General features: G+C 39.0%; 1 protein-coding gene across 4 annotated transcripts in view; it reads left to right on the forward strand.

Moving 5' to 3' along the window:
- SNX14 (sorting nexin 14) overlaps window positions 1-13017 on the forward strand; it is a 95369-nt gene that overhangs the window by 9863 nt on the left and 72489 nt on the right. For all 4 annotated transcript variants that reach the window (XM_011967618.1, XM_011967619.1, XM_011967622.1 and 1 more), the window contains exons 2-4: window positions 10028-10148; window positions 11995-12071; window positions 12152-12230. In XM_011967618.1, coding sequence (XP_011823008.1) covers window positions 10028-10148; window positions 11995-12071; window positions 12152-12230 — 277 coding nt within the window. The remainder of the gene's footprint in view (window positions 1-10027; window positions 10149-11994; window positions 12072-12151; window positions 12231-13017) is intronic.

A 13017-nucleotide genomic window follows, 5' to 3' on the forward strand; every position in this document is an offset into this window, starting at 1 on the left:
CTCCCAACACGATTTATTAAATAGGGAATCCTTTCCCCATTTCTTGTTTTTGTCAGGTTTGTCAAAGATCAGATGGTTGTAGATGTGTGGCGTTATTTCTGAGGCCTCTGTTCTGTTCCATTGGTCTGTATCTCTGTTTTGGTACCAGTACCATGCTGTTTTGGTTATGGTAGCCTTGTAGTATAGTATGACGTTATGAAGTTAGGCAGTGTGATGCCTCCAACTGTGTTCTTTTAGCTTAGGATTATCTGGCTATATGGGCTCTTTTTTGTTTCCATATGAAATTTAAAGTAGTTTTTTTCTAATTCTGTTAAGAAAGTCAGTGGTAGCTTGATGGGGATAGGATTGAATCTATAAATTACTTTGGGCAGTATGGTCATTTTCACGATATTGATTCTACCTATCCATGAGCATGGAATGTTTTTGCATTTGTTTGTGTCCTCTCATATTTCCTTGAGCGGTGGTTTGTAGTTCTTCTTGAAGAGGTACTTCACATCCCTTGTAAGGTGGATTCCTAGGTATTTTATTCTCTTTGTAGCAATTGTGAATGGGAGTTCACTCATGATTTGGCTCTGTTTGTCTATTACTGGTATATAGTAATACTTGTGATTTTTGCACATTGATTTTGTATTCTGAGACTTTGCTGAAGTTGCTTATCAGCTTAAGTTGATTTTGGGCTGAGACGATGGTGTTTTCTAAATATACAATCATGTCATCTGCAAACAGAGACAATTTGACTTTGTCTCTTCCTATTTGAATACTGTTTATTTCTTTCTCTTGCCTGATTCCCCTGGCCAGAACTTCCAATACTATGTTGAATAGAAGTGGTGAGAGAGGGGATCCTTGTGTTGTGCCGATTTTCAAGGGAATGCTTCCAGTTTTTGCCCATTCAGTATGATAATGGCTGTGGGTTTGTCATAAATAACTCTTACTATTTTGAGATACATTCCATCAATACCTAGCTTATTGAGTTTTTAGCATGAGGGGGTGTTGAATTTTATCAAATGCCTTTTCTGCATCTAGTGAGATAATCGTGGTTTTTGTGATTGTTTCTGTTTATGTGATGGATTATGTTTATTGATTTGTGTATGTTGAACCAGCCTTGCATTCCAGGGATGAAATTGACTTGATCATGGTGGATGTGCTGCTGGATTCGGTTTACCAGTATTTTTTTGAGGATTTTTGCATCAATGTTCATTAGGGATATTGGCCTGAAATTTTGTTTTTTTGTTGTGTCTGCCAGGTTTTGGTATCAGGATGATGCTGAACTCATAAAATGAGTTTGAGAGGAGTTCCTGTTTTTCTGTTGTTTGGAATAGTTTCAGAAGGAATGGTACCAGCTCCTCTTTGTACCTCTGGTAGAATTTGGCTGTGAATCATCTGGTCCTGGGCGTTTTTTGGTTGGTAGGCTGTTACTGCCTCAATTTCAGAACTTGTTATTGGCTTATTCAGGGATTTGACTTCTTCCTGGTTTAGTGTTGGGAGGGTATCCAGGAATTTATCCATTTCTTCTAGATTTTCTGGTTTGAGTAGAGGTGTTTATAGTATTCTCTGATAGTAATTTGTGTTTCTGTGGGATCAGTGGTGATATCCCCTTTATCATTTTTTATTGTGTCTATTTGATTTTTCTCTCTCTTCTTTATTAGTCTGATTAGTGGTCTATTTTGTTAATCTTTTCAAAAAAAACAAAAAAACAAAAAAACCAGCTCCTGCATCCGTTGCTTTTTTGAAGGTTTTTTGTGTGTGTGTGTGTGTCTGTCTGTCTGTCTGTCTCCTTCAGTTCTGGTTTTCAGTGTTCTTTATGACTGATGAATATAGGGTTTTTCTCTTTTCTTTCCGATTGAAGAGCTACCTTTAATATTTCTTGTAGAGTAGGTCTGGTATTCATGAAATCCCTCAACTTTTGTTTGCCTGGGAAAGTCCTTATTTCTCCTTCATGTTTGGAGGATATTTTTGCTGGAAATAGTATTCTAGGGTGAAAGTTTTTATCCTTCAGCACTTTAAATGTGTCATGCACTTTATGTCATATGTCTTTCCTGGCCTGTAAGGTTTTCAGTGAAAAATCTGGTGCCAGATGCATTAGAACTCTATTGTATGTCATTTGTTTCTTTTTTCTTGGTGCTTGTAGGATCCTTTCTTTATCCTTGACCTTTGGGAGTTTAATTATTACATTCCTTCAGATAGTCTTCCTTAGGTTAAATCTGCTTGGCGTTCTTAATCTTCTTGTACTTGAATATTGATACCTTTCTCTAGGTTTGGGATGTTCTCTGTTATTATCCCTTTGAATAAACTTTCTACCCTGCTCTCTCTACCTCCTCTTTAAGGCCAGTAACTCTTAGATTTGCTCTTTCAAGGCTACGTTTTTGATCTTGTAGATGTGTTTTGTTATTTTGTTCTTTTGTCTTTTCTGTGTATTTTCAAATAGTCTGTCTTCAAGGTTAGTAATTCTTTCTACTACTGATCACTTCTACTATTGAGACTCTAATGCATTCTTCTGTATGTCAGTTGCATTTTTGAACTCCAGAATTTCTACTTGATTCTTTTATTTCAATTTCTTTGTTAAATTTATCTGATAGGATTCTTTATTCCTTCTCTGTGTTATCTTGAATTTCTTTGAGTTTGCTTAATACAGCTATTTTGAATTCTCCATCTGAAAGGTCACATATCTTTGTTTCTCCAGGATTGGTCCCTTGTGCTTTATTTAGTTTGGTGGGCCGTGTTTCCGTGCATGGTCTTGATGCTTGTGGATGTTTTTCAGTGTCTGGGTATTGAAGAATTATTTGTTGTAGTGTTTGCATTCTGGACTTGTTTGTATCCTGTCCTTGGGAAGCCTTTCCTGATATTTGAAGAGATTTGGGTATCATCTACATTTTTGGTCACCGCAGCCGTACTTGCATTAAGGGGTAATGCAAGCCCAGTAACGCTGTGGTTCTTGCAGAGTCACAGAGCTACCTCCTTGGTGGTCTTGGATAAGATCTGGGGGAATTCTCTGGATTACAAGGTAGAGTCTCCTGTTCTCTTCTCTGACTTTCCCCCAATCAAGTGGAGTCTCTCTGCTGAGCTGCCTGGAGCTGGGGGAGGGGTGACACAAATAACCCTTTGACTGCCACCAGCAGGAGTGTGCTGAGTCAGATCTGAAGCCAGCACAGGCGCTCGGTCTCATCTGAGGCCCACTGTAACCACTATCTGGCTACTGACTATGTTAGGGCTCTATAATCAGCAGATGATGAAGCCAGCCAGGCTTGTGTCCTTGCCTTCAGGGTGGCCCTGGATACGGGGTGGGTCCAAAGATGCCATCCAGGAGCCAGGACCAGGAGTTGGAAACCTAGAAATCTACCTGATGCTTTATTCTACTGTGGCTGAGCTGGCACCTATACCACAAGACAAAATCCTTACCACTCTTCCTTTTCCCCAGGCAGAAGAGTCTCTCCCCATGTCAACTACCACCGTAAGCCCATGAGAGTGCTGCTAGACTCTTACCAATCTAACTACTACTGTCAATGTTTACTTAATGCCCAAGGCCTCTTTATTCAGCTTGTGAATGGTGCCAGGCCTGCAACTCACCCTTCAGGGCAGTGGGCTCCCCTTTGGCCCAGGGTAGGTCTAGAAATGGCATCTAGGAGCCAAAGCCTGGAATTGGGGACCCCAAAAGCCCTCTTGGTCCTCTACCCCACTGGCCAAGCCGGTACCTCAGCTGCAAGACAACATCCCCTTTACCTGTTTTTCTGCTTTTTTGAAGCAGAAGAAGTCTCTCTTTGTAGCCATCAGAGCAGCGAATGTGCTAGACACATCTGAGGCCAGCATATCTCAGAGTCTTACCCAAGACCTACTGTGTGACTACCTGGTTACTGCTGCTGTTTTATTCAGAGTCCAAGGTCTCTTTAGTCAGCAGATGATGAATCTGCTAGGATGGGTCCTTCCTTTAAAGGCAGTGGATTTCCTTCTGGCCCAGGGTGTGTCTAGAAGTGTTGTCTGGGAGCTAGGATCTGGAATGAGGGCCTCATTACTCTGCCCAGTTCCCTGTCTTCCTGTCCCTAAGATGGTATTGCGCAAGTTGAAAGACAAAGTTATCTTTACTTTCCCCTCTCCTCTCATCAAGCAGATGGAAAGGGTCTCTTTTGGACCTGCAAGCTGCGCTGCCTGGAACTTGGAGAGGGGTTTCACAAGCCTTCCCTTAGCTGCCCTGGCTGATGTCTCACTAATTCACATGCCCTCCAAGTCTACTGGCTTTGAGCCCCAGCACAGTAGTAGGACTTGCCTAGGCGTTACAGTCCTTGTGGCCTAGGCTGCCTTTCAAGTTTACTTAAGACCTTTCAAGTTTATTTAAGAACTCAGAGCACTTTAACCTGTGGTGTCAAGGATTGCTGAAACTCAGGTTTGGACTACTGGGATGAGCGGTTGCCTTCTGGCCTGGACATGTGTAAATGCCCCCTTTCTGGGCATCAGCTAAGTTCTTCCTGGTGTTGGCAGCACTGAGTTTCAGTGCAAATTCTCACAATTGTTGTGTTGTCCCTCCCTCAAGCCATGTGCTTTCCTTTGCCATGTGGCCACTTCTGGGGGCTGGAGAAGAGGTATTGGCAATTTCAGGATTGCCTTTGCTACCCTCTTCCATGCCTCTTTAAGCAATATGAACTTAAAATCATGTACTGTGATCAGTCACCTGGTTTTTGGTTCTTAAATGAAGTTTTTTTTTTTTTGTTTAGATAGTTGTTAAATTTGGTGTTCCTGTGGGGAGGATGATCAGAGGCTTCTATTTGGCTATCTTGTTCTTCCTCTCTCTCTCTTTACGATTCTTTTGTTTACTTTTTTTGCTGTTTGCTTGGCTATCATTTCAGTTATCTCTGTAGGGAACAGGTATTTTTCTTGCCCATGCCTGTCACCTGGCTCTTGTCCTCTTTGGGGCTGGTCACTTGGGTGATGATGGCCAGGCCGTCTGTGGGTATGTGGGATGCCAGCTATTGACCTCTGAAATCTTTTTTTTTTTTTTTTTTTAGACAGAGTCCCGCTCTGTCGCCCAGGCTGGAGTATAGTGGTGTGATCTTGGTTCACTGCAACCTCCGCCTCCCGGGTTCAAATGATTCTCCTGCCTCAGCCTCTGGAGTAGCTGGGATTACAGGCACACACCACCATGCCCGGCTAATTTTTTTGTACTTTCAGTAGAGATGTGATTTTACCACGTTGACCAGGCTGGTCTCGAACTCCTGACCTCAGGTGATCTGCCCACCTCAGCCTCCCAAAGTGCTAGGATTATAGGCGTGAGCCACTGTGCCTGGCTACCTCTGAAATCTTAAGAATCAAATATGTCACTTACTCACCAGTGTCAACTTCTTTCATTTAGTCAGTCACACTGTCCCTGCTTCTTGACATTTCAATCTCTTGACTCTACTTTCTTTCTATATATTGTCCCTCTTCTGTTGTTAGTTACTTTCTGATGCAGTTTAGAGTCAGTCTAGCTTAGATACATAGCCTGGTCCATCAGTCGCTTCATGCAGTATCCTTAACTCCATACCTTCCATTCTACTCATCTGTCAAAATCCAAATCTGGGATCAGTAATGCTGTTTGCTTTTTTTAGGTTCATATTCTGAAAACTGAATATTGGTGGAAAAGATCCCACAACTGAAAGTTCATTGTGTTCAGCCTCAGTAATGTCCAGCAGTTCCCCAGGAACTTCTCTTCCCTTCTCCGTGGCAACTGTGTCAGAATTTCCCCCGTCTTCTAGAACCTCTGTTATTTACTCCCTGTCATGCTACCTTTGTCATTTACTCTCAGGATCTCCTGTTTTATTTAAAAGCCATTATATGGCTTTTAATTCTTGTTACCAAATCTATAAATGTAACTGCATATTCATTCTTCTATGCATCCTGTGTAGTATTGGGAAACGGATAGCTCTATAATTTATAACTTTCTTCCATTTAGATTCTGGATCCTAACAACTCCTATCTTGTATAAGATATTATTCACCCAATTATTTCTGTTTTTCTACTTCTTTCCCTCTTGCCTCCTTTTCTCCTATATCACTGTTTAAATGTCATCAGGTTTTTAACCAAAAACCTTAACTTATTGTCCCCCTCCAGTTACTGTGTTAGCTCTCCTTTTATTTAGAAAGAGAATTATCTACATTTACCAATCCTGCTTCCTCACTTCCATGTCACTCCTCAATCTGTTGTAGCCCTTTGCCATTCTAAAATTGTTTTTACCTAGTTAATCAGTGCCTCTTTTATCGTGAAAACGAATGGGCACCTCTCAATCTTTATTTTACAAATATTTGGTCATGTTGTCCACTTCATTTCTGTAGAGTTTTTTGCTTGTTTGTTTGTTTCTTTGTTTTTGACCTTGCCAGTTTTTGTGACTTGACCCTTGGTTTTCTTTCCAACTCTTCTAATTGCTTGATTCCTTTATAAATTTCTTTTCCTCTGCCTAGTTCTTAAATATCTTATGCTCATTTCTTTTTTAACTCTGTAGATTCTCCCTGGGTCATGTCATTTATTCCTATGGTTTCAGTGATATTTATGTTGATAATTTCTAAATCTTTATCCTTAGCCCATATTCTCTCCAGAGATTGAGACTACCCAATATTTAGGTGCTTGTGGAACATTTCTGTATAGCATGTTTTAAAATACCTGGAACTTAACATGTCCAAAGAGAACTGATTTTTCATCTTTCTCTTCTGCTTACTTTATTTATGTATTTATTTATTTAGACGTAGTCTCGCTCTGTTGCCCAGCCAGAGTGCAGTGGCGTGATCTCGGCTTACTGCAGCCTCCACCTCCCAGGTTCAAGTGATTCTCCTGCCTCAGCTTCCGTAGTAGCTGGGATTACAGGCATGCGCCACCATGCCCAGCTAATTTTTATTTTTATTTTTATTTTTAGTAGAGATGGGGTTTCACCATGTTGGCCAGGCTGGTCTCAAACTCCTGACCTCAAGTGATCTGCCTGCCTTGGCCTCCCAGAGTGTTAGGATTACAGGTATGAGTTACTGTACCTGGCCCCTTCTGCTCACATCTAATCAACTACTTAATCCTCTTAATTTTTCCTCCCAGTGTCTCTCAAAGTAATTCACTTTTTAAGATCTCTAAGTCTCTTTCCTAGTTTAGACCATCACTGACTCTCATAGATTACTGCAACAGTTTTCTAACTAGCCTGTGTGTTTCCGGTCTAGGCCATTCTCCATATTTCAGCCAGAGTGGTCTTCCTATTATTTAATCTAATGATATCCTCCTGACAACTCTTGAGAATTCTTTAAAATCTTCTTAAATCTTTTCATTGTCTCATAGGTATTACTCTTGATGCTAGATAACAGAAACTCAGCTCACGCTAGGTTTAACAAAGGGCAAGCCTTGGAAGGTTTTGTAAGTGCAGAAATAACTGGAGTGTAGCTGGGCCCCAGAAACACATGGAAGCAGGATTTGGAATACTGCTAATACTTTCTTCCCCTTCCTTTTTCTCCTCCTCTCTGAATTCTGGCATCATTCTCTTCTCACTCCTCTTTCCTTTAAGTGACAAAGCATATGGCTGTCAGTTTTATTACAGCTTCACATTTCTACTATCATGAGATGAGTGAGACTGGTTGGACCCCAGTTCATGCAATTTACTCTGTTTAAAATGTCTGTTACCTACCAGGTTGTTTCAGATGGTGTCCATCCCTGAACCAGTCAGCTGTAGGTAGGGAAGAAGATGCTGTGATTGGCCTATTTTGTTGTTGTTGTCATTTTGTCTATTCTTAATCTGGTCTTGGGTGAGGGAGATAGAATCTTTTTTTTTTTTCCGAGACAGAGTCTCGCTCTGTCGCCTGGGCTGGAGTGCAGTGGTGCGATCTCAGCTCACTGTAAGCTCCGCTTCCCGGGTTCCCGCCATTCTCCTGCTTCAGCCTCCCGAGTAGCTGGGACTACAGGCGCCGCCACCACGCCCGGCTAGTTTTTTGTATTTTTTTTTTTTTTTTAGTAGAGACGGGGTTTCACCGTGTTAGCCAGGATGGTCTTGATCTCCTGACCTCGTGATCCGCCCATCTTGGCTTCCCAAAGTGCTGGGATTACAGGCCTGAGCCACCGTGCCCGGCCTAGAATCTTAAGGAGATAAAAGCTCTTGTTCCCATTTAAATTTCATGAATAGAGAGTGTAAAGAAAGAACACTTTGCAGAAGAGATGGTAGTCTCTACTGAAGCTACAAATTATTAGATCCCTACAGTGCATTTTCTTGTAAGATAATACGGGCAGTCCCTGCTTTGTCTGGTAATGAGGGTCTGTAAAAACGATTGTGCAAGCAGAAACTGTGCAAAATGGTTTTAATCAATGGGAAAATTATGATTGAGTTTTAAAAAATTTTGTCAAAACATTGAGAACTCTCATTGTCAGTTGTAATAGTATAGAGAAATTAAAAAATAGTAAAGTGAGTAGTACACTGTAATTTTAAACATTAGAAACATTGAAAATTAAAGTGTTTTATTTCTTTGTAAAAAATATATTAAGAGTAACTTAAACAGTGTTTGTCCTCTTCTCATCTGATAACATGGGATATGGAGCGGATATCTTTTTCATGCATATGTGAATTACCATACTCCTAAGTTTGGATCAACTTTCAGTGTTTTATCCAATGTTGTGAAATCTCCAAGAGTTCCTTTGCTGGTATCACTTCTTCTGGGACATTTTCATCCTTGTGCCACAACCACTCTTCTCGTTGATGTCAGTAAGTTCACTACCTTTCTCTGGCTGCATAGAATCTGTGGAACAGCAGCACTGTCATCATTCCCACAGTCAACTATTTCTTCTGTAACTTCATTTACATTTGATTTGAATTTTACTTCTTGCATTATCACTGTTCATTTCTTTGTTTCTCTTTAATATTTGTGGGCCAATGGCCATTTTTGTAAAATGTATTGCAGATTTATTATTGGGAGACAAGGAGGTAACACAACTCCATGGTTTCCTGTCTGTGCATGCACTGAAGAACACCAATTTGCAGTGAGTGACCTGTCACTGACAGAACCGATGTGATTGGTCACTGATCATGATGCACATCTGTTATTTATATAGTGATTTGTGGACTGATGAGTTAGCAGCAGAGTTTGTACTTTATACAATTACTCATAGTTTAATATATAATACTGTGGTCATTGGCATTTGAACTGTGTTGTGGGGGACTGGTGTTATTTAGTACAATCATGGTATCTGAAATTTTTGCATATCAGAACTGCAATGTGAGGATTGCCTGTATTAAGACACACATTGCCTATTATATAACACTGTATTATTTGGCTTCTGCTTTTGCTTTTAGATTCATCTTAAGGCCTTCTTCCTTGGAACTGTGCTCACACAGACCTAAGCCCATGTGTTTCTCTCAAGTTTGAATTCCCCTGCCTCTTCTCCACATACCTCTATCCTATCCTCTTCTGTTTATTTGCTCCTTCTTACCCTTTAAGTTTTTCTGTAGATATTGCTTTCTCTGAAAAAAATTTTTCTGTTCTTTTCAAATTTGTTAATCAGCCTGTGGTATTCCCATATCATATAAATTTTCTGTTGTAATATCACATATGTGATCACATAGTATTGTGCTTATTTTTACTTACGTGTCACCATTACTAGACAGTGTTTTCCATGCAGGTAGAGACTATATGCAGTGCAGTTCTTTACTATATTCCCAAGGCCTACCTCTGTCTAGAACAAAATAGGTAATACTTAGTAAAATTTTGTTGATTTAGTGAAAAATAATCAGAATTTTGGTGGGATATGAATACTACAATATCATCAGAAGGTATTCTGGAAGAATGTAGTATAGATTAGTTAAACATAGGTACCAGTTATGAAATAGTGATCATTTATTCTTCCTTATACTTTAAATGAAATATATATTTGATAGCATACATTTTATGATTCTTGTATTTAATACATTACAGAAAATTAATCATAATTGGAAAAATTGCTTCAATCTGATATTGTAGGTGCTTAATGAATGCTTGTTAAATCAGTGACTCAGTAACTTAGAATTATGCATTTTCTTTGGTTCTAATAATTATTTTCATTTATTTTTAAGGTATATTCATGTTTTAATGATCTTCTGGTCATTTGTTGCTGGAGTTGTCACATTCTACTGCTCACTAGGACCTGATTCTCTCTTACCAAATATTTTCTTCACAATAAAATACAAACCCAAGGTAAAATTATGTGTTCTTATTGTTAAGAATCAATGTGATCAATGTGTATGAGCCTAAGCTGTTTATTATTTGAAAGCCTGCTAAAGCAGTGTATTTTTTTAATTTACAAAAATTTTCTTTTAATTTCTTCCCTTTTTTTTTCCTAGGTACTGTGCTAAAATCAGTGATTTAAAAAAATCCATCTAATTATTTAATAATGGAAGTCCATTAGAAAATTTTCAAAATAAGATTTGTATATGTGTATGCTTTTAAGGCATACAGTTCTCCTAGAGGAGCTATAAAGAGAAATTATTGTACAAAAGTTTCAGAAAGTTGGAATCCACAATTTTAGGGTGTCCTCTATTAACCATGAGGACAATAAATTAAATCAGAGGTTCACAAAACTGGTTTTACAGTAAATCTCCAAGGGAATTAACAGATTCCTGGGGTGTACCACCAGATTTTGATTGAATAGTTCTGGGTTAAAGCCTTGTTAGCAGTACTTGTTAGAAGCTTTCCAGCTCATTCTGAGGCACAGACTCAGGAAATTCTGGGTTAAATGATCTAATCCTGTTAAATTCTTAAATGTTTGTGTGCTTCATAGAAACAGAGATATAATTAGGCAGTTTGTATAACCAAAGTAATTTATTTCTGAAATTTAATGAAGGGTGGTAATGTGGTGAATCTCTCTCTGTAAAGCAAGGTTCTGGTCTGTAGATTAGGGTTTAGTGGGATATCTTTTTCTTTTTCTTTCTTTTTTTTTTTTTTTGAGATGGAGTTTTTCTCTGTCACCCAGGCTGGAGTGCAGTGGTGCCATTTTGGTTCACTGCAACCTCTGCCTCCCAGGTTCGAGTGATTCTCCTGCCTCTCAGCCTTCTGTGTAACTGGGATTACAGGCACATGCCACCACGCCCAGCTAATTTTTGTATTTTTAGTAGAGACGGGGTTTCACCATTTTTGCCAGGCTGGTCTCAAACTCCTGACCTCAGGTGATCCACTTGCCTCGGCCTCCCAAAGTGTTAGGATTACAGGCGTGATCCACTGCACCTGGCCTAGTGGGATATCTTTAAGTCTTAATAGTTCTTTAAGTTGATATAGTATCTTGTCTTGGGTTTGTTGGTATTTCTACTCAGAGGAAACACAACTGAAAGTGGTGCCCCATATTTGATCAGGAACCGTAGTAGTTACCTCGTACCTTTGTCATTGAATTCAAGATTTTGGAGAAAGAGAAAATAGTTTTTTCGTATTATACCTTTGCAGTAGAGTGTCACTTTCTTTTTTCTTTCCTTTATTGAGACAGGCTAGAGTTGCACAGGCTAGAGTGCAGTGGCAGGATCACAGCTTACTGCAGCCTCAAATTATTGAGCTCAGGAGATCCTCCTGCCTCAGCCTCCTGGGTAGCTGGGACTATAGGCATGTGCCACCACACCTGTCTAATTTTTTTTTTGGTAGAGACAGTGTTTTACCATGTTTCCTAGGCTGGCCTCAAACTTCTGGGCTCAAGCCATCCACCTGCCTTGGTCTCCCAGAGTGCTAGGATGCTAGGTGTGAGCCACTGTGCCTGGCCAAGTTATCACTTTCAAATGTAGACTGAAGCTTTTTAAAGTGATCATAAAAATTGATTTTAACTTTAAACTTGGAAATTTGGGTTAGGTATTATAAGGCTTTTCATGTGGTATTTTTTTCTCTGACAGTTTAGTTTAGCCAGTATTATGTATTACAAAGAAAGGTTTCACTGTTAAAGTAGACAGAAAATGTTCTTTGAATTTATACATTGATTTTAAAAACTTCTGAAAAGTTGATTCTTTTAAATAAAGATGATATGTAAAGACAGATCTCCCCACCACCTCTCATTTTCCTTTTTTAGCAGTTAGGACTTCAGGAATTATTTCCTCAAGGTCATAGCTGTGCTGTTTGTGGTAAAGTGAAATGTAAACGACATAGGTAAGTTAAATTTTTTTTATTTGTTGATCCTTCTAATTACATTGGATTTCAAGTGATTTAGTTGTATAATTTTTCTTTAGGCCTTCTTTGCTACTTGAAAACTACCAGCCATGGCTAGACCTGAAAATTTCTTCCAAAGTTGATGCATCTCTCTCAGAGGTAACTGATTTACTTAATATTGTTAATAGAAAGTGTTAAATGTCTGTGGAAAATTTTTCCAGAATTTTTTATCAAAAAATTTAATTATGGAGCATCTTAATACATGTCACTTAAATCAGTTCTGAGTTAGGTAGTTGATTATTGCAGACTAAACAGCTTGAATAGTAAGTTAGAAATGTTTTTGAATCTCATGTTTAATTTAGACATTTTCAGCTAAGGAAAGCACTGGTTTATCTGAAACAGTCATAAAGATGAAAACAGTCATCTTTATGATAGGGCAGCAGAAATATCATTTTGTAATTCCAAAAGGAACTCTGGACTGCAAGGAGCAAATCAATATATATCTTACTGAACTCTTACCCCAGTTTTGACACTAACCGAAGGGTAGAGAAGGGAATGGGATATTTTTCACAATTTCTGCATAATACAGGAATGGAAAGCATGTTCTCTTATCTTTGTTATAGTCAGATTTTATATGTATCTTTTTGGTAACATGTTTTAGTTGTTTTAGAGACTTGTCTTCTCAGTGGATTTGACAAAACACTCAAGTCCTGGAAGGCAAGGAATGGGGTCTTATTTGTTCCTAGCACCAAGTATCAGGTCACGTATATTGTTGGTAGCTGATCAAAGTGTATTGAATTAAATTGGATGCTAATTAGTTGAAGAATAGCAGTAGGCATCTGAATCCCACTTAATTCTTCTTTCTCCCATTTTGTATCCTGCATAAAAGCCCATTAAAACTTGGCATTTTTTTCTTTGCTTCTCTAAGGCCTTTTTTTTTTTTTTT

This window comes from Mandrillus leucophaeus, unplaced genomic scaffold (assembly GCF_000951045.1).
Source record: "Mandrillus leucophaeus isolate KB7577 unplaced genomic scaffold, Mleu.le_1.0 Scaffold804, whole genome shotgun sequence".
NCBI classification, from domain to species: domain Eukaryota; kingdom Metazoa; phylum Chordata; class Mammalia; order Primates; family Cercopithecidae; genus Mandrillus; species Mandrillus leucophaeus.